The 26,089-nt window shown below is 53.2% G+C and overlaps 1 protein-coding gene across 5 annotated transcripts in view; it reads right to left on the minus strand.

Moving 5' to 3' along the window:
- STK40 (serine/threonine kinase 40) overlaps positions 1 to 25,643 on the minus strand; it is a 37,660-nt gene extending 12,017 nt beyond the window's left edge. For 2 of the 5 annotated variants that reach the window (XR_009502582.1, XM_059919104.1), the window contains exons 1-6: positions 25,462 to 25,643; positions 6,882 to 7,001; positions 4,897 to 4,982; positions 4,440 to 4,583; positions 2,118 to 2,345; positions 1,276 to 1,328 (exon numbers count right to left, since the gene is read on the minus strand). Coding sequence is in view for 4 of the 5 variants with exons in the window: in XM_059919104.1 (XP_059775087.1) it covers positions 1,276 to 1,328; positions 2,118 to 2,345; positions 4,440 to 4,583; positions 4,897 to 4,982; positions 6,882 to 6,993 (623 nt within the window). In the remaining variant the exon portion in view is untranslated. Of the gene's footprint in view, positions 1 to 1,275; positions 1,329 to 2,117; positions 2,346 to 4,439; positions 4,584 to 4,896; positions 4,983 to 6,881; positions 7,002 to 7,527; positions 7,549 to 16,099; positions 16,231 to 25,461 lie in introns of those variants that run through there. The other 3 variants (XM_059919110.1, XM_059919114.1, XM_059919120.1) reach the window with 3 other exon arrangements.
- Between the last annotated feature and the right edge of the window lie 446 nt (positions 25,644 to 26,089).

Genomic DNA, 26,089 nt, shown 5'->3' on the forward strand with positions numbered 1-26,089 from the left:
GCAAGCTCCGGGAGGCTGTCTGCGGCTCCAGTGCCGGGCGGGGCTGGGGACAGGCCGAGTGCGGAGGGGCGGCAGCGTCCTCCCAGTGGCATCTCGGGCTGGCACTGCAGGGTCTGGTGCCCCATGCCCCTCCCCAGAGCTCCTTTTCCTGTGACCAGTGTGGCTTTGGCCACTTCACAGGGATAGTGGGCCCAGGCCCCTCCAGCGCGGGCAACCACGTTATGGAACAAATCCCCCACCACACCACTTCTGCCATGAGGCATGTGCTGCCTGCCATTCGCAAGCCCTCCGACCCACTTTAACACCGGGAGGTGAGAGAGAGGTGAGGGTGAGAGGCTCAGGGAGAGCGGGTGAGGGAGGTGTGCCCTTCCCGGCCCTGCATTTCTAGTATCTTGGTGACACACAGGGTGGGCTCTCCTCCCATCGGTCCTGGGACCCTGCATGTTGGTGTCCCTCTACCATTGCCCCAGATCACTCAGAAGGGGCCCAGACCCTCTGCCTGAGTGGGGTGACAGCCTGAGGCAGGAGCCTCATGTGATCTCCCTCTGCCACTGGCTCACCGAGGGTGCTGGGGTGAGCTGCCCAGATCCCCTCCAATATCAAGGTGCTCTCTCCCTGCTGCTGGGAATGTCGGCTTCTGACCACTCACAGCTGTGTCCTTTTCCAGGAAGTCCTCTCAGCCAAAGGAAGCTGCCTTGCCCAAAGCTATGCCCCCGGGAGCAGCCTGCATTCAGTGGCTGGTCACAGTCGGGATACAGGGCCGTGTGCCCCCGGACTTGATTTGGGGCACCTGAAGGGCCACCTGGCTTTCCAGGCTGAGGCCCTGTCGTGACTGCCCAGAGTTTAACTTCTCCCTCAGCCCAATCCTGCCCCCTTCTCCCTGAGAACGCGCCTCAGTAAACTTCCTGCACGTACATCTCAGTCTGTTTCCTGGGAACCTGATCCATGACAAAGCCTTGTTTTGCTCATCTGTCATTCTGTCACCTATTGGTCTATTTTTTATAGTCATTTACTGTGCACCCACTGGGCATGACAAATGAATGGACCAGGGGGACTGCTGAAGTCCTTCCCAGAGCTCCCCTTCTGTGGCCTTTAAGGCTCCCCTTCTTAGCAAGCACCATATTCCCATGTGGCAAAAGACAGAAGCAAGCATCCCAGCCCCTGGCCCCATGAGTCAGAATCCCCATGGGGACGCTGCAGGGCTCTGGGTAGTTGCAGCACGTAGCCTGTCCCAACCCCGAGGTTACATCACGAAAGAAGAAAAGCGAAGCTTACCTCTTATTAAGCACCATGTTCCCAAGCTTCAGGTCTCTGTGCACAATGTTTTTCTGGAAAACAACAGGCACATGGTTTGCACTGTGAAGATGAGAGCCAAGGTCGGGCCCAGCCTGTAAGAGGTGGGCTCTCCAGGTGTTGGGGAAGACATGTCTCTTTAGGCTTGGGCCTTGACTTGCAAGCCAGACAGATCCGGACCGCTTAGGGCCTCGTTAACCACGCGGATGAACTAGGTAACGTGCGAGCCCAGGCAGTCTCTGCCCCACACAGGGTGTTTACCCCAGTTCTTTCTCCCCTTAGGGCAGCAGCCAATGGAGAAAACCACTCCTCTCTCTGCCTCTACCAAACATCCCACCAAAAAACCAAGAACCAAAAAAGCAACCAAAAAATCCCAAGCACCTGCCTAGATCTGGGGTCAGAGATGAATTCTCATGGTTCTGATGACCAAGTACTGCAGGCTTGGCCCACAGAAGCTGTGTGTCTGGAGGAGGCCCAGGCTCTCCTAACCTGTGCCTCGGGGTTCCCGACACGCCCAGCCCTAGGAAACGCTCAGAGACGGGCTGTGGCTGCACCCAGTGGGTATCTCCCGCTTAGCCTCTCGACTGCTGAGGCATTTCTGCACGGGGCTCTGCTGGGCTGTCCGCACCTCCCCAGGGCCGTGGGCTGAGGCCTGCAGCACCGTGTCCTCAGGTGTGCGTGTCCTCCGGCCACTTTCCTTCTGGATGTTCCCAGCTGCAAAGCACACCTGGGTGAGGGCGGGACAGAGCTGCTTCCTCTGAGCAGCAGCAAGAAGGGCGGCTTTCCATGGAGAGAAGGTGGGAGCCGCAGGGGCGGAGCCTCACCTGGTGCAGGGCCTCCACCACGCGCACCACGTCGTAGAAGATGACCACGGTCTCCCGCTCGCTGAGCCTCTTCTCCTTGATGACGTAGTGCTGCAGGTTGATCAGGTCGGCGGTCTTGTCACTGAAGTCGTGTGCGCAGAGGCAGTCGAGGACGAGGCAGATGCGCTTCTTCATTTTCTTAACCATTCGGCTGGATTCTGCGTCCTCGACAATTTCACAGGTGCGGTCCTGGGAGGAAGGGGGCAGACCAGGGCTTGGCTGTGGGCCCACCAGGGCCAGGGCCAGGGGCTTGGGGCTCTCCTCTGGAGCCTGGAACAAGCCTGCATGTGTGAGAGCGGCAGAGGCCTGAGATCTGGGCAGCGTGGCCCATGGGCCGCTCAGCACTGCCCTGCTTCCCCCCGTGCCAGGCCCAGCCAGTGGCTCAGGTTGAAGCAGCTCAGGTTCAGACTTCATGCTTTGATCCTACTGCAAAGCGTTTGGATCAGGGCTGGGCACTGAAAGCCAAAGGGCCCTCTGAGCTCAGTGTGCAGGCAGCACACTCAGGGCTCTGGGGCATCCTCCCCTCCTGGCACTCCCAGGGATGCTAGCAATGACCGATGTAAACTTCCTTCCTGTGTCCAAGACGGGGGAAGCTAAGTGTTGTGCGTGTCCAAGACAACTGCTGTCACGTGGACGCAGGACTTCTGGGCAGCCGTGTAATGGTGGTTAAGAGTACGGCTCTGGCCCCTGACGGCTGAGTTCAGGCCCTGGCTCCACCTTGTCCTAGCTGTGGGATCTGGGGCGGCTCACCTAAGCTCTCCAACCCTGGTACCTCGTGTGCGAAAGGGAGCCAGCAACCCCTACCTCACAGGTTGCTGAGAGAAAAGACAACCATGCCAAGTGCTTAGTAAGCACCTGGACTCGGTATCGGTAAGCCAGGGCTCGGTAAGCGGGCACCACTACCAACCCCAAGGTTGGTAGTTCTGGACCCATTTTCCTTGCTGAAAAGGTATTTCGAGTAAGAGAAAACACAGGTGCAACATGAGGACTTTGACCCTCCCAGCTTGAGGAGGCCCTTGGTGCCAGCCCCAGCCGACTGGGGGACACCTGGGGACTGAACGCCACGTTTCTCCTCACGAGCAGGATCACACCTCTCATCCCCTCTTCCCCAGAGGCCCAGCACACTGTCTGGCACACAGAGGACTGTAGACATACCTCTAATCGCTCTGGTTCTCTTATCCAAAATGACACACACCAGGGCCAAGCTCTGGAAGCTACCAGCGATGAAATACTAAGAAATCATAATCACCCCCAATTTGATTTCATGTTTAAGGGACACTCTACATTTCAGAGGTGCCTCTCATTGCACATCTAAGAATAAAGACCTCGGTGGGATCTATGTGTGGGGCTGGGAGGCATTTTCCCCTTATTTTCCCTCAAGAAATCAAGCCGACAAGGAGTTCTTATTGCCTGATATAACAACGGTGATGAGCACGTATGTCCCGGGACAGCTCGGTGCTTTATACCCTCTCACTCATCTTCCCACCACCACACATGCTAGGCACGGTTATCATTATTCTCATTTTGCAGATGAGGAATCTGAGGCTTAGGAAGTGACTCGTTCGAGGTCACACCACCTGAATCCAGGACTGCCCGCTCCAAAACCTGTGTGCCTTCCCTGACACCAGGCTGCCTCTAGCGTACCAGGTCCATCCAAGCATGAGTGGGCCTGGCCAGCGCATCTGGCTGAGGGTGGTGCAGAAGCTCCACGGGGGCCTCAGCAGGAACCCTCCCCCACCCTCCAGCATTCTGAACCTGGTTCTTCATTTCTGGAGACGCAATTTCAGTTCTGCCCCGGGGAGGGCTCTTTTCAGGGTGCCAGTTGCCAATTAGTACCTTTCCTAACGGACCTGGAACATCTGAGTATGGGGTTCAGGGACCCTTGCCGCAGAAGCTGAAATGCCTGGGCAGGCAGCAGGACTGGTACCAAAAGCAACTGCGGAGATCCACAGTGCCCCGGCGCCCGTCCTTCCTCACTGCCCTCCCTTCCACCCTGGCCTGGCTGATTCCTGACAACACAGCTAGAAAGAGCCCGTGTCTTTAAATAACTTCATACTTTCCTCTTTTCTCGGAAAAGCGGCTCTTCAAAGAAAGCCTGCAAGCTGCAAACCGGGTGCATTCCCACTAGGCTGCCACCATCAGAGCAGGAGCTCGCTGGCCCAGCCAGACCTCCAGGCCACCCGCCAGGAAGTCCCGCTGTTCTGCATGTGGGTAGACTGGGGGGTCCTGTGATGTGGCCCCTGCAGTGCCAGCCGGGGTGGGGACGGGAGAGGTGCCACTCACCTGGAAGAGCCCGTGGTGGTGAACCACCCCATCCTGCGTGTGGAGGAGGGAGAGCAGGGAGTACTCGGTGTGTAACAGCATCTTGCCTTGCCTCTCCTCTTGGCTTTCTATTCCTTGGTCGCCCCTCTCCTCAAGTGTAAGGATCTTTAGGAAGGCACACACACAAAAACAAAACCCCACAACCCTTACTTTTCCAAGCAGAGTGACCAGAACAGGAGGAGCAGGGTTTCACATCCTCCCATGCAACCCTGGCACACGCACCCACACGTGTGTGGACGAAGTGAAACGGTCTTTCCCAATGTGACAGCAAAGTGATACAAGCACAGACAGAGCTCCCCGGGAAGAAGTGCACTGCTCTCGTTCACAAGTGGTGCAGAAGAAGGTGGGAGGAGGGAGGAGCCGGGCTGGTAGGATGTCCCGGGGGTCCCCAGCCCCCCACGCCTGGTGCCTCACTTACCTTCAGCTGATAGAAGTCATCCGTGCCATCTTTCCTCGCCAAACACTGCACGATGCTTGGCACTGGTGAGTTGCCCAGACGGGGACCTATGGCACAGACAGCCGCTGGCTTACTTCTCAGGAGCCTTGTCTACCATGGCACCGTGGGGCACTGTGCCACCACGTGGGCTTTTGGCTAGATCTTCTCTCCTGGAGGGCACCACGTTCACATCCACTGAACTCATGGTCTCCCCTCCACAACTGGAGCAGTATGTGTGCATCTGCCTGAGTACACCTGGCTTTTACAGGCACATTTCTCAAGAAGGGCTCTCAACACGGGGTGCATGCTGGAATCTCCGAGGAGTATGTGTTAAAACAGAGATCCCAGCTGCAACCTGGGCCCTCTGAATCAGCAACTCCAGGCTGAGGAGCCAGGAAACTGTCCCTTTAACAGGTTCCCCTGGCGGTCTGATACAGCCACGTATCAGCTTTTGGGAACTTCTGTACTTTCAGAGATGTACACGGCTTGATGTCCTGTGACAGCACCCTGAGCTTTCAGAGCATAAATCAGGTAATGTCACAGTGTCGAGGCACTGCTAAAAAACCTTAACAGCACTCCACTGCTTTTAACATGCAATCAACATTCCTTTTTTTGGCCTCCAAGGTCTTGCATGATTTGGTTCCTGTCCAGCGTTCAACTGATCACGTCTCCCCACCCCTCCTCACCACACCCCAGCTACGCTGGACTCCTCATTCCTGAGATGTGAAGCCATTCCCTGCTTCTGGGCCTTTGTGCACCTGCTGTTCCTTCTGCCTGGAATGCTTTTCCCCTGCTTTTCACATGGCTTCTCCTCCTTATCCTTGGCTGTCAGAGCAACTGTCACTTCCTCATACAGAACCTTCCTCGTCTATACTCTCTCTAGACCCTTCTTACTCTCACACCATCTTGTTTACTTCCTTCAAAGCCCTTACCCTTCCTCCCCATCCCCATGATGATCTCGTGTGTTGTTTACTCTCGGTTTCTTTTTCTAACTAGAATGTTAAGTTCCGTGAGGGCAGGAACTTGTCTTTTTTTTTTTTTTTTTTTAAACTTAATGGTCTTTATTTTTAGCTTTAGAGTGTGTCTCTCTGTGTCTCCATCCAACTGTCCTGCCCAATGCCCAATTCTTTTTTTTCTTTTTTTTGGCCGCACCCCGCAGCATGCAGGATCTTAGTTCCCCGACCAGGGATCAAACCCACGCCCTCTGAAGTGGAAGCGCCAAGTCCCAACCACTGGACCGCCAGGGAACTCCCCAGGAACTTGTCTGTCTTTATCACGGCTGTGTCCCTGACAAACAGCACAGGCCCAGCAGGTAGCAGGCTCCGTGAACTGTTTGCTGCGTGGCTGGAAATGGAACTGGAACTATCCTGTACTCCTAAGTCCAAGATGCTGTCCCAAAGCAAAATTCACACCCAGTCTCTGGCTGCTAGGAGAGTTGGGGTCCTCAGAGCGCAAACCACCTGCAACCCTACACATGCAGTCTAGACTTGCTGGGCTTCCAACATCATGTAGAAAGGCCCCGCTGCTCCTCCAGACCACTGGGAACACCCAGTTCTACAGGATTTCGGTGCCAATTTTGTAAGAAGTTTGCAGCTGTACCAAACACTTTGTGAACTTAGTTGTGCCCTCCAAGAATGGTCAAAGAAGTGCCGTGGATGAGGTACCTTGGGTTCTAAGGCAGCTTGTCTGCTTCCCGTGGGTGATGTCCTGGGGGCACATATAGGATTCTCTGGGGGAAGAGACGGTCTATCTCTCAGCTGACACTAATCTAAGACTGGTGCGGCTACAACAGAAACAACAACTCCTGGTGCAGAGCGACCTTCCACTCTCATCAATAGACTCCGTTTAAAGTGGCCGAGGGTTGGTCAGGCTCCCACGCTGGGGTGGGCGCGGCGCTGCACCCTGCGTGTCTGCAGGTCAGACTGTGCTGCCCCGGCCCCCCACTCACCCGGCCATCAGAGGCTTACCCAGGATGAACGGTCCAGCTCTCTTTGCATTATTTCCAGAAATCCCACTTCCTAGAGCCTTCGCCCTGGCCGACGTTTCCCCAGCTCCTCTGTCTGATGCTCTCCGCTTCATTCTCAGCTCTAGACGAGACAGAAAAGAGCCTTCTCACTGAGCAAGTCAGCGAGTTTCCTTACGCTAACCCAGCCTGCGAGTCTGCCTTGAGGACGCATCACACAGCTGCCACTGCCACCTCCTCCCCCTCCCAGAGGAGCGTGGAAGGTTCTCCATAACAAAGGACCACGGCTCCTTTACTGGGGATTAATTAGGGGCTCAAGCTGGATGCACTGGCTACAGAGGTGGGCAGCTGGCCCACCTCAAAGGGACCAGTCAAATGCAGAGAGAAGGACACAGAGTTTTGTGCAGATGCCAACTGGGGTCCCCTGCGACAGACAGCTGGCCCTGGAGCGACTGTTCCCAAAGTGAGGCCTTCTCCCCAAATACCCCTTTCCCCTAAAAGGAAAGGGGACACAGGAGCCAGATTCTAGAAGACGTTGACCTCTAGACCTGGATTTAAACAAAACAGAAAGGAGTTGCTCCTTTCAGCTCTCTACAGTTCACGCCTCGGGAAGGCAGTGCGCTGGAGGCCGGGCGAGGAAAGACACGTACACAGAGGAGCTCCACACACGGAGGGCAGAGGGTCACAGGGATGCCCAGGGAAGCCCAGCTGCCCAATCCCGAGGCCTCTGGCCCAGAGTGGGTGCAGGGGCTCAGGGAAAACTTCCCTGAGGAGGTGATACTGGAGTGGGCCGGGCAACAGGCAAGGTCATTCCAGGCAGAGGGGCCTGCGTGAGCAAACGTACATAGTAAGAAACGGCACGTAAGCAACAAACTCCAAGTAGTCTGTGTCGCTGGAGTGTACAAGGAGTGGTGACAGGTGACCCACAGAAGGGAGCAAAGGCTAGATCTAGGGGACCTGAAGGCCACGTTAGGAGTGTAGACTTTACCCTTGCACAGGGGGCTTGGGAACACTGAACCCTAAGCTTCTATAATTTTTTCTTTTTATAAAAGTAATTGGCATTTCCTGCAGAAACATTAGAAAACACAGACATGCAAAAATAAGCAAATAAGGTACCCATAATCTTAATATTCAAGCAGACTTTCCTGTGTGTCTGTTTGTGTGTGTGTGTATATGCTTACAGTTCTCGTTATTACAAAAATTCAGACCACGCTATGATACCATTTCTAAGCCTCCTTTTCTCCCACCTAAAATATATTATGAGGGTGAATTTTATGGTATGTGAAACATATCTCAATTAAGCCGTAAAAAAACAAAACAAAAAAACATTATTAACGTCCTTGCATGACAATTTTCTTTTGTAGCGTCACTTGAAATAGTTACAGTCTCCTTGGTAAGAATATAGCATGATTTATCAGACCACACCCCTATTCATGGACATCTAGATTCTTCCCACTTTTTATATTTTTTATTAGCAGTTATGCACACACATCTTGGCATACTTGCCTCTCTCCCTCAGGATAAACTCCAAGAAATGCAACTACAGGGTCAAATGGGGCACACATTTTTAAAGGTGTGTGACATACACTGCCAGGTTGCTCTCAGGAAGGCTGTGCCAATTTATATATTGATACCATCAGCAGTGTGGGAGAGTAAGTCCCAGAACCTGCACCAGGAATGAGTATTTTAAAAAGCTGCCGATTTGATGAGTAATAAAAAGTATATCATTGTTTAATTTCATAATTCTTTAATTATTCATGAAGTTGGACTTGTTTTACACGCTTACTGGCTATATGTATTATTTCTTTTATGAATTTCCAGTTCACATTCTTTTTCTATTTTTTTTACTGCTTTGTGTGTATTAGTCTTAGTGATTTTTTAGGAGCTCTTTATATATTAAGGCTATAACTGACATAGGATGTAGTTTTTCTTAATCTTTTAACTTCTTTTTAATTAAAAAAAGACTAAATGTCTATGTAGTCAAATAGACTTCTTTTCCTTTAGTTTGTTTTTGCTCTTATGCCTAGAAGGTGCCCCTACTCTGATAACAGGTGCGTATTCACTAGTTAGCTTATAACTTCATATGCTGCCATTCTGGCCCTTATTCTAAACCCCAGGAGACTGACTCCACGCAGTGAACTGGAAGGTAGGAGAGATGGCCTGATGCCCTTCTAGTCCAATCTACCAGGTTTGACTCCCATCAAGCCCTAATTTGTCTTCAGAGCTGTGCCACCGAGGAGCAGCCCCATGATTTCATCCCAAGAGTAACTAGGATCAGGTAACTCGGTAGGCCCTGACAGTCCCCAGACAGAGCAGAAGCCATGGTTAGGCTCAGCTGTGACTTCTGCCAAAGAGGCTAATGCTGGAAGTAGATTCAGTCATTCACACAAAAGCAGGGAAGAACACAACTGTTTCTAGAAAAATCCTAAAAAGCTCAGCAGTAATGTGTCTAGAACAGTGTTCCCACTCTTTGCCTGGCTAACTTCTATGCATCCTTCTCAATGTGAACATCACTTCCTCAGAGAAGCCTCCTTGACATCCCCAACACCAACGGGTCATAGCCTCACTCGGTATCCTGTAATTTTCATTCATAGCACTTTCCATATTTTGTGATTATGTATTTATTTGTGTGCTTATATGCTTAATGTCTTTTCCCCACCACTAGACTAAAAATCCCTCAGAACTAGAAAAAAAGAAAAAAATTACATAAAACCATTACCCCCAGTGCCTGGCCCAGCAGATACTCTATGAATGGCTGGACGCCTTCCCTCCAGTTGCTGATGGTTCCTATTGGGTCAGCAGCCGTGTGCTGGAGATGCCCTGCCCTGGCAGATGAGTTGATTTCATTACCATTCTGGCGCTGTTCTCTGCCTTCCCTGGAGCGCTAAGACTCCCCTCTCTTCCCGGTTCCTAGGAGAGCACCACGTGGTGTCACCGTACCTGTGTAGACGCTGCCTAGGTGCCCACGCACAGGCATGGTCTAGACAGCAGTTTGCCGGGAGCAGCTGCAGCACAGACATGAGTGGGCTCAGCCTGACCCCACCCACCCCACTAAGGATTCAACGCAAGCAAATGGCATGGGAGTTGCTCCAAAATGTAGGCAGACAGAAGGATGAGAGCAGATGGGCAGGGAGAGGGAAAAGATGCTGGCAGGCGAAGTGGCAGCAAGGCTGTCTCCCTTCCCGAACATCCCTTCACGCCGCCAGAGCTGGTGAAGGCGATGCAAGCAGTGTGAGGAGGCAGGTCTGGGCAACTGGAAGCTGCTGCGGGCTCGCGGGTGGGATGAGCAAAGACAAGCCCCTCCTGCCCCCACAAATCATCCTGATGTGTCCCCCTCCAGAGACACACCTTCAAATGGCCCACAGATGCTCCCACGGGGAGGCCGCTCTGAGGGATCCTGGCTTCCCAGGGAGATCTGTGATGTGGAAACTCTGGCTACCCTGGTTTCAGAAGGCCTTGGGGCCAGGCCGCTCCAGAGATGCTGGTCCTCAGGCTGGGGTGAAGGGCCCTGGCCCAGCCTGGCTAAGGGGGAGCCATCTGCCTGGTGTCTCCTGGGCCCACAGCTCAGCTTGCCAGGAACTCAGCAGGCCTGGTTCAGAAGTCTCTGGAACTTTAAATCTGTCTACTATTCCACGTGCTGTCCTCCCAAGTCAACGCCAGTTTCTTTAGAACCTGGATTCAACAGGAAGCTCAGTGAGGCAACAATGGGTGTGAGGGGTGAGGCCTGGAGGGAGGCATCCCCGCCCGCAGGCTGCGCTCCTCCACCCTGAAAGCAGGGGATTCCCTTTGCTTGGCCCAACCTGGGGAGCAAGTTGTGGGCCTCAGCTCTGTGTCCGCCATCACAGCACGCCCAGAGGAGGGGATGCCGGCCCTAACCTGTCAGTTTGCTGTTAAGGTCATCCTACCCCAAAGCGGATGGGCGATGTGAGCCCAGCTCTCCCAGAAGGAAACGAAGGCTGGGCCGTCAGCACCACATAAGGTCCTAAGGCCCATCATGCCCAGTCCAGTGCTGTAGTGTGACAGGGTACAGGACAGTTGGGCAGGGCAGAGCCAGGCAGGGCACCCTATAGCAGGGCATGGTTCAATACGGTAGACATACCACCAACCCCCAAAGGAGGTGGGCTGCAAAGAGAGAGGGTACTGAGGCGTTCCCGGCTCAGTCTGAAAGCCTGGCTGTAGCCTGACTGAAGGCTCGATCTGAAGCCTGGTCAAGGCAAGAAGGGGCCCATTACTCGCACCCAGAAGCATGCCCACAGGCCTCCACACAGGAGGAGACGCGCGGGCCCAGGCGGCGGACACTCACAAGCGCAGAGCCAGCGTGAGCCCCCAGCCCCCAAACACGAGGGGCAGCACGGGGCCCGCACACACGCGCAGAGTTCTGCATTCATTCTCGCTGTAGGCTTCTTGCTGCAACCTCGGGGTCCCTGAAGAGATGGGTGACCTTGCAAACCGAACAAGTGCAGGCAGAGTGCAAGGGCGGCCCCTGCAAGGAGCAAGCAACAGACCCTGGCCCAGTGCACTACTTCTGTGTATGTGTGTGATGACACCACAGCTGGTAGCCACGATTTGTCAGCAGCTTCTAATGCCTGCTAGGAGCCTAAGGACTTGTCTACACTGCAGGGTCAGGCTGAGCCGATGGTGTCAGGATTCAAGCTGTCCCTGTCAGCAGTCCCTATCCCCACCCCCATGTTTCCTGGCTCTGTGCAAACAAAACAAACAAAAAGGTCCTGAGATGTGTAGGCCTCTGTCTTCTGGACTTTATCTCTGGTAATGTCTACTGAAGGCAGGGACCTTGTCCCTCTGTCCAGCCCACCTGGCACGTGGAAATGAGCACAGATGCTCCCACCCATCCCTGGCCTCAGTCCTATTTGTCACGCATGAGTTAAGGGTCTGTGTGGCCAGACCCGCACCAGGCCCCAGGAGGGAGGTAGAAAGGGGCCTCTGTCCACAGGACACTCAGGCAGCAGAACAATGTGGTCAGAGCAATGCGTCTCGGTCTTTCTCATGCCACAGTACAGACAGAAACATCTGTACAGCACTTGGGGGTGAAAGGCCTGGGGACACCAGTTGTCCTCTGCTTAGCCCAGTCACTCCTGGGCTAAAGGGATCACCATCTTGACCTACATAACCCATACTGGCTGGGAAGCTCGGAGTCAGAGCAAGGCCTCTGGAGTAAGCCAAACCTGGTTGCAAGCCCAGCACCATCACTTAACAATGATGAGATCTCAGATGAGATACTTATTCTGTACCTACACAACCCAGAGTACAGCATCCACCTTACAAGGTTGGTCTAAGGATTAAGTGAGATAACCCATGCAAAAGGGTAATTAGCAAGAGTACCTACTGGCATATCATAAGCATTTGATAAATTGTGCTTTTATTAGCCTAAACACAGTAGCTTTGAATTTTTCCTCCTGCCCAAGGAGAAAGGGATAGTTAGGCACTGACTTGGGGTGTGGGGCAGAAGAAGGATGGTAACCAGACTAAAGGCTTAAGAGACCTTGAACCTGCCATCTGTCTGCTGGCCTGAGACTACAGGCGGGGTGGGGGTGGGGGTGGGTGGCCTGATGGCCAGCCCGAGTGACATGTTCAACTGGGTGTGGGGAGGACAGGAGGCCTGGGGGTTGGCTGAGCTGCTGAGGAGGAAGAGGGGTGCTGGGCAGTACCAGGTATAGTTCTGCAGTAGAGGGCAGAGTACAGTTGTTTTGCGGGTCAAGGGGAGGGCCTGTTCTTTCAGGCAGAGGCACACGGCATCTCATCCTCTTGTTCTGTTCACCGGTTTATGGGGGAGCAGAGGCTGGAGCACCAGCTGGCAATTATCAACGCAAGGCGCAGTAAGGGACGGTCCAGGATGATGGGGCCATACCACATGGGTCCTTCATCATGATCAAGTTGGGGGGCACCGAGGAGTCTGCAAGTAAGACCTAGTGCCTCTAGTCCAGGATCTCTTGCAGAGGATTGTGGGAGGGGGACAGAGCACACATACTGGGCTGTAAAACTTCTACTGTCAAAGGATATAACTCTGGGTATGTGCATTTGTCAAAATGACTGAACTGTTAAAGGACCTGTGAAATTCACCATGTGTAAATATACCTCAATTAAAAAAAAAAAAACACAAGCTGCAACCTTAACCAAATAATCAAAGTTATATCACTAATAACAGAACAAACTGACATCATGTTACTCCTGATATGATGCAACCTCATTTAAGTTATTTATTTGTTTTTTGTCAAAAATGCATAACCTCAATCTGATCCTGAGACAAACTAAAATTGAGGGACATTCAACAGAACAGGCCTGTATGCTTCAAAAACATCAATGTCAGATAGTTAAAGAAAGGCTGAAGAACTAGTCTCACTTAAAGGAGACTGAAGATGGGACGAGTAAATGAAATGGGTGATGCTGGCAGGAAGAAGTTATATAGAACACGACTGGACAACTGGCAGAATCTGAATATGGACTGTATATTAGATAATACGACGTTAAATTTCCTGAATTTGAAAACTACATCGTGGTTATACAGGAGAATGTCCTTGTTCTTAGGTGACAGATGCTAAAGTGCTTAGAGGTGAAGGGTCATGATGTTTGCAATTTACTCTCAGGTGCCCGGAGACAGAAGAGAAGGTGCAACCTGCTGGAACAGCTCCCAAGACCCTGGAAGAATCTGATGTCCAGATTTACAGGTTCAAAGGGATTTCTTGTGGGTACACAGCTCACAGTGGCAGAATTTGGAATCTCATACTTGTTGGGCGGAGCCAGCCTGGCGTGAACAGGAGTTCAGTTTTGAATGTGCCCCTTTCTCCAGGCCGAACAATGTGCTGAAGGAATGGGGGGAATGAGGTCTCTGTGCAATCTCCAGGTCTGCCACCTGGTGGCGTCTTTCTATAGCGCATCTTCTTCACAGGGTTTCTCTCTGCACCCGCTGCAAGATGGTGGGGCACTGCTCTTCACCAGGCTGGTCAGGAAGGATGCAGGAGCAACTCCATCAGCAGACTCCCACCTCAGCTGCCTGTGGAACTGGGGCTGGACAAACAGATGCCAGCAGGCTACTCTTTCTCCTCTGCTCGGGGACCTGGGCCTGCAGTATCTCCATCTGTCTCTGCTGTGGGGGTCCTCCAATGCTTCCTGTGGTCTTTAAGAAGAAACCCAAACTCCTCAGTGAGCCTGGCCAGACCCAGGCTACCTATCCGGCTTCACTGCCCTTATATGCCCCATAAATCCAGCCACACCAAATGACTCACAGTTCTCTGAGTGTGCCATAAACACGCTTGCCCTGACCTCCTCTCCCTGGTTGGCTGGTCCTTCTCCCTCAGTCCTCACTGGTGTCACCTTCTGCAGCAGGTCCTTTTCTCCTCCGGCTCCCAGAGCACACTCTGTCCACTCCTACCGTGCCGTAGCCATTGTCTGACTCCCCGTCCCCACCACTCTCCAGGCTGAGCAACCCCAGTTCATCTCCACTTCCCTGCACCCACTCAGTGCCTGGCAAACTGCTGAATGAGAAAACAGGGAGTGCAGAACGGTCTGTTATGCACCCAGAAGGCACTAAAGCCCACATTGGGGCAGGGGACAGAGAGGACCCAACGAGAAGCCAGGCGCTGGATTGGGACCCAGAAGAAAGTACGGATGGTCCACCAGCTTGTGACAGGAGCCAGACTCCAAGACCAGAGAGACAAGGGGTCACAGCTGTAGGTAACTGGGCTGCAGCGGTGCTGGGAATAGTCTGTCCAGGAAAAGTCCCCGGTCAGAAGTGCCTGGATGCCCGGGGCAGGGCGGTTCTGGGCTGATAGCCAGGGGTTGTGCGTAGACAGTGTTGGCTGCTGGAGGGCAGCCTCCCCGAGGAATGAAACCCATTCACAGCACGCCTGTAGCCTCGGACCAACCCCTCACTGGCGAAGGGACAGACCAGCCCCCTTTCTGCTGAGTCCAGCAAAAAAATCTGCTTTCCTGCAGCAAAGTGTGGGAATGTGTGAGTGACAGCCTGGCCTGCCCCTCACACCAGGGACAGGTCCTCTGGGCCACTCTAGGTTTGTAGTGTGAAGGTCCTTCTGCTGGTCAGAAAAATTCCTACCACTCCTTTCCCTCAGACCTTCTGGCCCAGCTATGCATTTAGCTGACTACACCTGGAAAGAAACAACGGGACCGGAGGTGTGAAATCTCAACACATGATGCAGCCAAGACGATCTGTGGAGCCGCAGAGGCTGGGTTACTGAGACCCCCTCCCACCAGACCACAAGGCAGTGTCCTCCACCCCTCCCTGACCCAAGCACTCGGGGAGCCACTCTCACTGCACTTCAATATTCACAGGTATGTGCTGCTACTAGTGGCCCAGCTTCCCTACAGACTTGCTCTTCATCCACACGTCAACCCAGGGAACCAAGAGAAATTCGCAGCCCATGGAACCAGGTGTTTCAAACCATGGACCAGTTACCCAAATGCCAGTTGGGAGCGCAAGATGGATTCTGGGGTCAGGTAGGCCTGGGTTCAAACTTCAGCTTCCATCACTCACTAGCTTTATGACCCTGAACTAGTCACCTACCCTCTGTGAGAGGCATTTACTCTCCGTGGGCCTCAGTTTCATCATCTGTAAAAGAGGGGTGTCTCGAGGTCTCTGCTGGATGAAAGGTGAGCGTTCCCCACTCCTTGCTGAAGTAACCTCCCTGGTGACAAGTCTCTCCAGGTGCATACCTTTTAAACTAGCATTTGATGGACACCTACTGCTTGCCAGCAACCGTTCATTCTTAGTGTTTCCTAGATTTTCTTTAATTCTCACAACTTTATAAAGTAAAGATTTCCCCCCTTTTTTGGTTTGCTGACAAACCAAAGCCTAGAGGCCCTAGCCCAGCTGACTGGGCCAGAGGAGGCTGCCTGTGGCCTGTTCTCTTCTACTCCTGCTGGCTGGCTAGAAGGGGGCTCTGTTTAAGGGCTTTTCCTTTGAGTTTGAATGACAGCCATCCCTGAAGCAGGCATGGACCCTCTCCCTGGGAGCCTGAAGGCCACAAGCAATCTCCCTAGGAACTCACTGGAAGCCATATACTTCCGTGCTCAGGATGGATGCTGGGGGGATGGGGAGGTGGATTAGTAATCCCTCAGCTTTAGCTAGGACTCCCTGATGACAAAGATTCATGCACGTGCTGTCATCTCCACTGTTCCAAAACAGAGTGATGATTTTGTTCATTTTAAAATGCAGGATATGTATAGCTCCAATTTGTCAGGAATACATACCATCACATCCTTCTCTAAACGCTTGCCTTGGGGGTGACAGGTGAACTGGCTGCTACTAACCGGAGCTCCTCTCTTGCACGGGATGAACCTCACCCCCGGAAGGCTGCTGTGCTGGGCGTGTGGGAGAGTACCTGCAGCGCCAGAGAGGAAGTGACTCAGCCCAGTGGGAAGTGGGAGGGGCGGCCAGAATGAGGGCCCAGTGGCCAGCCTGCTCCCCCTCAGCACATCCGCACCAGACCCATCTAGAGCTCGGAGGTCCAACTCTAGTCTCCTCCAGAAGGCAAGATTCACACACAAGGAGATTACATAATCGGTGATGTCCCTCTTCACCCCCTGCCCTGAGCAAGCCCCACTGGGCTCCTCCGTGGCCTCCATGAAGGCTGAGGGGAGAGACGGGGAGGGGAGTGGGCCTGAAGGCCCCGGGCTGGGAGGATGTATCCCGGAGTGATCCTGGGAGAAGAGACCCCAGGGCTGTGCACACAGAGGTGGACCTGGAGGCCCCTCTGGGGAAAAGATAAACAGAGTAAGAAAGCAATCCCTGGGACGGGTAAAGGGCTTCAGCAGCAGCTTTTCTGAGAGCCACAGAGAGAATCCAGGGCAGCGTCGCCAGCCCTGCCACCAGCTCACCCCTCCCAAGGGCCTCCGGAAGCAGCTGATGTGACAACAAATAATCCGTCACTGTGTGTGGGTGTTGGAAGAGGAAGGGACAGACTTAATAGCTCTTTCTCAGGCTGCGCTGCCCTGGTATCTCCTATCTAGAGAAGTATCCAGGGGAAGCGGCCAATACCCTGGCTGGGAGACCTTCCCGGTGGTCCCTCGGCTCTGTTGGGGGGGGCCTTCTGCCATGTGCAGTGACGGGAGACTGAGTCACTGACAGCCCTCCCCGGTCACTGCAGCCTGCCCTGCAACAAAGGGGACCCCTCCTCAGCTCAAACCATCAGTTATTGCTCTGTTATTGCTTTGCTCAGTGGGAACGAGGCCCGCCACAGGTCCCTCGTGGAATTCAGGTTCTTTTTGTTTTTAATATTTACTTATTTATTTGGCTGCACCGGGTCTTAGTTGCAGCACGCGGGATCTTTTTTTTTTTTTTAAGTTGTGGTATGCGGGAACTTTAGTTGCGGCTTGTGGGATCTAGTTCCCTGACCAGCGATCGAAGCTGGGCCCCCTGCATTGGGAGCATGGAGCGTTAGCCACTGGACCACCAGGGAAGTCCCAAATTCAGGTTCTTGACACCCAAGATGGCCCAAGTCAGGCAAGGAGAAAGCAGCAAGTGACTAAAGAAGGGCTGGCTGAGTCTGAGAGCACCTTTGTGTCCTAGACATGCGTTTCTCTGCTCCACGGGGTCCTCACCCAGAGGACAGGGACAGTGTTGTACCTGCCCAGGGTCCCTGAGGACTGCGGGGAGCCAGCGTGTGGGAGGCACTAGGTAAATGTTACGTTTCCTTCCTTCCATCTCAGATTTCCAGAGCGACAGAGGGGAAAGCCTGGGCCAGGGCCAGGGCCAGGTTCATGTGATTCTCTTTCTTCATATGGTTTTTAACAGCAAAAGTCACTACTATCATCCCGTGAGAAAGGTAATTTGGATTGGGGCCAGCAAACTGCCTTTCTTTAACTGCCTCTATCAAAAATGAAATTCAATTAAATTTCACAGCCTTGCGAATGAACAATACAGTTCACTTTCTGCAGTTTTACTGAATGCTGCTGGCTGTGGCTGCTTGGTGGGCAAGATTACAGAGGCAGACAGCAGGCTTTGCCATCAGAGTGGCCCTCAGTGGGCCGTTCAGACAAGTGGACCCACACGAGGGCCTCACCTGCTCCGAGTCGCTGAGGCCAGCCACGAGCCACGCCTGACACATACTCTGCTCATGAGTGGGTGAGAGCATGCTTGCCTGTGTCTCTCCAGAGGGCGAGCTCCTGGGGGCAGGGCCTGGGGCCTTGACCGCTTCAGAATCCCCTGCACAGGCCCCACAGGTGTGCAGAAAACAAGGTGAAACCACAGCCAGCAAAGCAGAAGAAAATGCATTTGCCCCGGGCCCAGCACATCCAGTTCTAGGGATTTACCCTCCAGGTTCACTCACACAAGTTCACCAAGATGAATGTGCTCAACAAGGGTCCCTGGAGAGCCCTGGGTAGCAGGAAAAAACACAAAGACAAAACCACAGATATCAAAATGCACACACATCTCCCCCAGACAGGAAACAATCTAAATGTCCGCCAAGAGAGGACTGGTTCACTCCATCGTGGTACGTCCACACAGGGGAATACTACGCAGCCTTTAAGACTAGGCCCACACCTGCTGGTAGATGAAGATGTTTAGGATACGTTACACTAAAAAGAGCAAACTGCAGGGGACTTCCCTGGTGGCGTAGTGGTTAAGAAACCGCCTGCCAATGCAGGGGACACGGGTTCGAGCCCTGGTCCAGGAAGATCCCACAAGCCGCAGAGCAACTGAGTCCGTGCACCACAACTACTGACCCTGTGCTCTAGAGCCCGCAAGCCACAACCACCACTGAGCCCACGCGCCCAGAACCCGTGCTCCACAAGAGAAGCCACCGCAATGAGAAGCCCGCGCACTGCAACGAAGAGTAGCCCCTACTCGCCGCAACTAGAGAAAGCCTGCGCGCAGCAATGAAGACCCAACGCAGCCATAAATAAATAAGTAAATTTATGAAAAAGAAAAAGCAAACTGCAGTACTATTTGTATAAGATGATCCCATTTGGGTAAAAAAAAAATAAGAAAAAAGATGATTATACACACCCTTGAATATGCATAGGAAATTTCTAGAAGAAACTTAACAGTGGATACCTCCAGGTAATAGAACTAGGGGCCTGAAGGAGATGGAGAGTTTTATTTTATATTCTTCTATATTGTTTACCTGTTTCATTGTAGGCTACTATAATAATGTTGAAAAATCTAAAAAAATTTCTGAGCCCATTAGAATTATTAAGAGCGGTAATGGAACCAGGGGAGGCTGGGTTTTAGGGAAGGCACACTTGAGGGAGTATGGCATGCGAATGCCCCGAACGTGTGGGCCTGCATGTTGATGCAAGGCTGCATCAGGAGAGTGGGGGACAGAAGGGACAAACCACCACTCCGGGTACACTGAAACTCTCTCAGGTAACTTGTAAACTTGCCTATAAGGAACTTCCTGTTCACCACCCGGTTTCTATAAAGGCTGGGAAGACCACCAAACCGTTCAAACTGGAGACCTGGAAGCTCATTCATAACGCCTCTTTCGGGACACTCAGGCCCACCAGCAAAGAGCTCACCTAGGCCTCACCGGAGCCAGCCCCTGGGTCCTGACTGCGGGCCAGGCACCAGGCGGAACCTGCCACAGACAATAACACCTTGTGTTTAATCCTCATTACTACTTTGGAGGAAACTGGGTTTGGAGATAGGAAGTGATTTCTTCAAGGTCACTCAGCTAGCAAGTGGCAGAACTGGCTTCTGAAGCCAGGTCTGATCTAAGCCTTAAATGCTGGGTGACACGGTTGAAGGTCTCCTTACCCACTACTCACAGGGCAGGAGGGGAAGGACTTGTCTCCAGGCAGTGGCAGTTTCCATTCTTCTAGGAAAGAAGAAGGGACTGCTTCAGCTTTGTCAAGGTCCCTTCCAGCTCTACGGCTTTATTCCATGTGGCCTGGGCTCCCTGGGGCCAGAGCCTGGCCAGGACGGGGGAACGGGATGGCATGGGCTCTAGGGTCACGCGAGTATGGGCTGGAAATCCGGCTCTGCCCTTGCTGGCTGAGGGTTCCTTAACCCCTCAGTGTCTGAGGGTTCTCTGTAAAACAGAGTCAAGCCCTCCTTCCTTAGATTGTGAGAAGGCCTCAATACATATTGCAGAGTACTTAGCAAAGGACCTGGAAGGTGGTGGGGATCCTTCTTTTGTGGCTGGTTTCCTTCCTGTTCCTTCAGGAGGGACCACCTTGGGAGCGGAGTTGGAGGAGAACACAGCCATGGAAGTCACACAAACATGGTAATGCCAGGGGCTCCACGTCTACTACAAAAAGGGGCAGGATTCCTGCTCTCCAAAGGTGGCAATGACAGCAGTGGGGCTCCAAAAGACCCAGAGAATTTTGGGCTATGCCAGTCCCAAGGTCTCCCAAGAGGCTGAACCAAGCCTCTCCTTAGAGGCACCTGCTATCCCCTGATCACACCTCAAAGCAGCTCTGCCCTAAACCCAAAGACAGGTGACAGGCACACCAGTCCTGCTCTTGCCAGTTCCCTCTACCACGTCCAGGCTACTTTCTCTTCCTTCTGGACCCTTGGGTCACAGACACCCTAAAGCCAAAAGATCCTTGGTCTCTTTTGCCAAGTAGGTGATGGTCTGTAAACAGATGTAGAGGGGACAGCTTCATCCTAAATGACAAGAGCCCTTCTCAGTTTCTCTGGTGCTTTCCAGAAACTCGAGTTTCTTTGAAACCATCAGACCTGTAGACTGCTGGACTGCGTAAGCTCTAGGGAACCCCAACTCACACCAAGACAGACCGCCAAGAGCCAGAAAAGGGTGACCGCCACTGGGGTTCTCAGTGCCCCTTGGAAAGAGGGATGTCAACCCAAAAGAGTATCTTTGCTTGCTGAGGGAAAATCAGGCTGCTCCAGTTCATTAAAAGGGGGCCAAGAAATTACTTTAAAAATAATGAACATGAAGGATACTCTTTGAAGCAGCAACTCCTCTTGGAATTTATCCTGCGGATACCTAAGGTGGGAAAAACCACACATATGCAGATAGTCACTTCAGCTTTGTGTGGAGAGCAAAAGGCCGAAAATAACCTAAGTTCATCAGCAGAGAGTCTGTTGAATAAATTACACAAACAATGATGACACAATATTGCCAAAAATGACCCAGACGTGCATGAGACAAAGTGGAAACATCTCTAAGATAGTAAGTAAATCAAAGCAAGCAACACCATCCTTTCCCTTCTCGGATCTTGATTACAGATCCCGAGAGGAGATGCAGGGCTGCTATGGGCCCAGGGCCACCTTCAAGGCCACAGTCTCACCTGAGCAGGTGGAGGAGGAAGAAATGCCCTTGTCTCAGGCCACTTTCTCTTCTACCTTCTTTACACCACAAATGCAAGGACAAATCCTGCAAAAATCTCCCCAATTCCAAAGGGTCTGTTTGAAGCCCCATCTACCAGCACATCCCTCTCTGCAGCCCAGTCTGATTCAGGCCTAGCTCTGTACTCCCGTAGAGCTCAGGGGGATAAGGGCACAAAGGCAGCTCCCTCTCACTTCCCTGATGGTTCTGAGTGAGTCCCAGGTGGCCTGAGGCAGACATCTCTCCTTCCGGAGAAGAGGGACTGAGTTGGCTGACCCAGCCTCTGAAGTAAATCCAACCTCAAGGTCTCTTTCTAGATAAGATCTCCCCGGGAGCACTGGGAACGGCCATCTCTCCCCTGAGGGCGTGCTGCTGTCCAGGACCCATCACTTGCTCAATCAGTGTGGATGGCACCTGACTGAAGGGCTGCCCTTTAGGGCCATCTGAAGGCTGAGGAAGTCACAGAAGTTTTGCAGACTCAGCCACTTGAGTTTCTGAAATACTGAAGAAGTTCACCTCCCTGGGCAAATCTGGGCAGGGGGAAGATGAAGGAAGGGAAGCTGCCCTTTTCCCAGGCGCTGACGCAGGCAAAACCAGCGAGAAGCCTGGCCCGAAGCTGGACAGAGTGCCACAGACTTTGCAACTGACCCTCTCCCATGAGAGGGCTTACTGAATGGAGCTGGCGGATTTCACTGGCCATCATCTTCTGCCGTCTCTATATCCGCACTATCATTCACTCTGTCAGCCAAATCGGGAAGCTCAAGGTCACCTGCCATCATTGCTCCTCCCTCAATCATCACGGCCAAACACTCCCAGAGTCCAGTTGATTTCCCCCAAAACAGCTCTGATCTATGCCCTTCCTCCGCATCCCAACTGCCTCTACCCTGATCCAGGCCCCCACCAGCCCTTACTTTGATTACTGCAAAAGCCTCCTACAGAGACTCCAGACTTGTTCTATCCCCAGTCCATCCCCCACCGGCAGCCGGAGGGCTCCTGGCAAGATGCAGGTCTAACGGTGTTTCCTCCCTTAAACCAAAGCATCCCATCACCAACAGAATAAGAAGTTCAAGCATCTTAGCACTGATGCTTACCTCTCCAGCATGTCCTAAAGCCAGGTCCCTTCTCACCCTGTGCCAGAACCTCTTGTGGTTCCTACAGTGTGCACACACACCAGCCTGCATCCATGCCTGTGCCTTGCTGCTCCCCTGCCTGGAGTGCTTCATGAACCCTCAGAAAGCTCTATTCACCCTTCAAGATTCAATTTTCATCAAGATCCAGCTCAAGTTCTAAGGGCTCTCCAAAGTTCTCCCCAGTCACCTCCCCATCCCCCAGGAGAATCACTCCTTCATCTCACTCCCACTACATGCTGCACAGACTCCTGTGAGACACTCACCAAACTTTATGCAAATGTCAGTTGGTTAGGAGCCTGCCTGGCCCCTGTTAGACCACAAGCTCCGCCAGGGCAGGGCGTGCCTCGCCATTCTCATTCTGCGCCTGGCTCCCAGCACATCCTCGGCCATGCTTGGGAGCTCACGTGTGTGGAACAGGGGTTCCGGATTTTAAGTCACCACATACGTCAATGTGTGCTTCCTGATGGTACTAATTCAGATACCAGACTAGGGTCACTAACAGGGACACACATGAAACAAACTCTAAATACTTTTTCTCCTAGTATACTTTAAAACATGATTTTTTTTTTTTCTCAGCAGTCCTACTTCTATTTTAAAAAATGGTTCTTTTAAAGAGCTGAGCTGAATCATCTGCATGGCTCCCATACAAACTCGGTAAATTCCCCACAGATTTCTTTTTTGGAGAGAATATAATAAAATTCTGTGGTCTTGTGATCCCTCAGGACATTTCCGACAGCTCAATGGGACACAGTTTTAGTTGCCACTAACTGCTTCAACTAATTCTTGGAAGTCCTTTCCTGCAGCCTGTAACAGCAGCTAACACTTACCAAACATTTCTTACTCAGTGTGTGCTAAATGCCCAACCTGCCACATCTTACTGAATCCTCACAACTGCCCTACAAGGGAAGGGCTCTTACTGCCCACATTTTCCCCAGATGAGAAAGCTGGGCACGGGAAGAATAAGTCACCTCTACTGACTGGCAGGGCTGGGATGTGAACTGAGATTCTGTCTGACAGCAGAAGCAAATAGGCTCTTAACCACTACAGTCTGCTGCCTTCCCAAAAGGCCAAATTAAAGGCCCCAGGGAGCAACTGACCTTACAACTAACCTTCTGAGAGGACAGCCTCACCAGCCCAGCTGCTCGAGTGACCTGCAATCTCAGGAAGAGAGGGGCACATGTGCCAGGCACTTCTGGGGCAGGCAGAGCCGCCCAGAGCAATGCAGGGAGCTTGTCACCCGCCACCAGTTGCATACAGCGCTGTCTCGGCAAAGATCCCCCACCCCACGCCATCTCTCTTCTCTCGGAGGCCTGCGGTAGCCTCTGAAGAGGTCTCCAGTGCTTTAGTCTCTCCTCTCTCCTCCCTTCCCTCCTGCTGAGGCTCCAGGGAGAGCCTTCGAAAACACGATCTAATCACGACACTCCTCTGCTTAAAACCTCTTCACTTGCTCCCCACCGCCCTTGGTACAAAGTCCCAAATTGTTAATGTGGCATTCCCTTGTCAACCTGTACTGCTTTACCTGGCACCACGTTGCCTTTCATACCACCATACTGAACAATCTGAGGTTTCTGGAAAAACTCTGAGTTGACATGTCTAAGTGGAGTACCTTGCCCCTTTGTTCTCACCTGGCTGATCTTTCCCATTCTTCTAGACGCAGCTCCAGCATCGTCACTTCTTCCAAGCCTCCCCAAAACCTCCCCCCACCCTGCCCAACTCAGGCTGAGCTAGAAGCTTCCTTCCCTGGGCTCCCACAGCCCTCTGTTCTTGCTGTTACTAGTTTTTCAAGACTACGTTTCAACTATTTATTTACAGGTCAGTCTCCCTTAACCGGACTGTGAGCTTCTTGAAATAAGAATAAGAATAGCTAACATTTATTGAACTCTTATTACGTGGCAGACATGGTTCTACATGTTTTACATGTGTTAACTTTTAAAATCTTCACAACAACTCTATGTTATCACCCCTGTTTTATAGCTGAGAACACTGAGGCACAGAGAGGTTAAACAATGTGCCCAAGGTCACACAGCTACAAAGCTGCAGAGCTAGAATTTGAACTCAGGAATTCTGGCTCCAAAGCCCACTCTTAACCTCTATAATATAGGGTACTTGCCTCTCCAGGCAAAGACATTGCTGTTGTCATGTGGGGAATGAATGAATGAATGAATGAACGAACAAGGGCTATCTCCACACTGTCTAGATCTAAGGGACAAACAACTGGCACAGCAGGGCCACCAAGGAGCACTGGCCCAGTTCACAAGCACTGTTTACAAACAGGGGTTCTTTTGGCCTGACAATTACATATCCTGCTCTTCCTTATCTCATGCAAAGCTAAGCCAAGAGGGAAGGCGCCCAACCCAGAGTGACTACCCTCTTCTTCACTGCTCTCAAAACCAAGCAAAGCCAACCGGTTTCCTCCAGTGACTTAATACAGAGCAAAGTCTATCCCGACAGCGAAGGCGGCTGTCATCTCTTCCTTCCGCCAACAAACGGGGATCAAACCTAGGAAGTGGGGGTGGCAGAGTACTCGGCGTCGGGAATCCTGATGCCCTCATCTACTGGCTGGAAGGTGGTGCCAAGCGGCGTGGGAATGGGCGGGCCTGAGAGGGCACAGCAGGTGAAACAGTGACCATAGCAGCAGGCTCTCTCCTTGGAAAAGGGCGGCCAGACGTAGCACCGGCAAGCAGATAGCTCTGACCCGCACCTGAACACCTCCCGGGATTCGAAACTTCCCCAGCAGCGATGGTGCCCGTGCCAACGGGTGAGGGCTCCTGGAGGAAGCCCGGGCTGGTCCTATCTGGGGACTTGTTTCAACTTTCATGTCACTCTCGGGATCAGGAGGGCAGCGTGGAGAGGCAGAGGATGTCTCTTGGGAAAAACCTGGCTGGTTCAAATCCGGCGCCTTCACTGACTGACCGAGTGACTCCCGGCAAGGCTGGCAGTGCCACCTCCCAGGGCTGCGGCGGGACCGAGACTCCCCGCAGCCACCGGGTACCCGGAGCGCAGGAGCCCCCGCCCCCGCCGCCCGGGAAGGGCAGACCACAGCGGAGGACGGCACAATCGCTGTTGCCGTTTCTGTCGCAGCCGGACGGCCTCAGGCTGTCACCCCGGTCCCCGCGCTACGGCCGCTGAGGCCCGCCCCACCAACCCGCACCCCCGGCCCGGCTCCCCGCTCCCGGACCCCTGCCCTCACCTTCCCCCGGTGCTCAGCGCTGCTCGCCCATAGTCCGTAGCCCGGAGCCGGGGCTGCTCGGCGCTCCGTCCCGGGGGGCCGGGGCCGGTCCAGGGGCGTGGGAGCCGCTCACCGTCGCCTCCCGGCGCAGCCGCCCGAGCCGCCGCCGCCGCTGCCGCCGCCTCCCTCCATGGCTGCGGCGCCGCCACCTGACAACGGAAGTGACGCACCGCCCCGCCCTCTCCTCCCGGACCAGCCGCATCCCCGCCCCTTGCCCGTATCTACAGCCCACGGCGCAGGGATTGGGCGCCATCTTGACAATGGGCGGAAGCCTTCAGGCAACAGGCCAGAATCCGATTGAGGATTGGTTCAGGGTGGGGTCCGAGCCGAAACCTGGGAAACGATTGGACACCGAGACCCTAAGGGGCGGTACTTACTGCTTAGCTATGTCTGCGGTGAGGTGGGGCCGGAGGCACCGCCCCCGCCCCTACTCCACTGAGCCTCGCGTGCCCTACACTCGCCCTCCCGGGTCTGGAGACGTCTGCAGCAGTTGAGAGGTCGGCTAGTTGTAGTGTATTTGTCGGAAAAGTGGCTCTTCCTTGACCCCCATTTCTCTGTTTCTGGAGCTTTGTGCGGCGAGCGCTGCCGT

Source organism: Balaenoptera ricei, chromosome 1 (genome assembly GCF_028023285.1).
Source record: "Balaenoptera ricei isolate mBalRic1 chromosome 1, mBalRic1.hap2, whole genome shotgun sequence".
NCBI classification, from domain to species: Eukaryota; Metazoa; Chordata; class Mammalia; order Artiodactyla; family Balaenopteridae; genus Balaenoptera; species Balaenoptera ricei.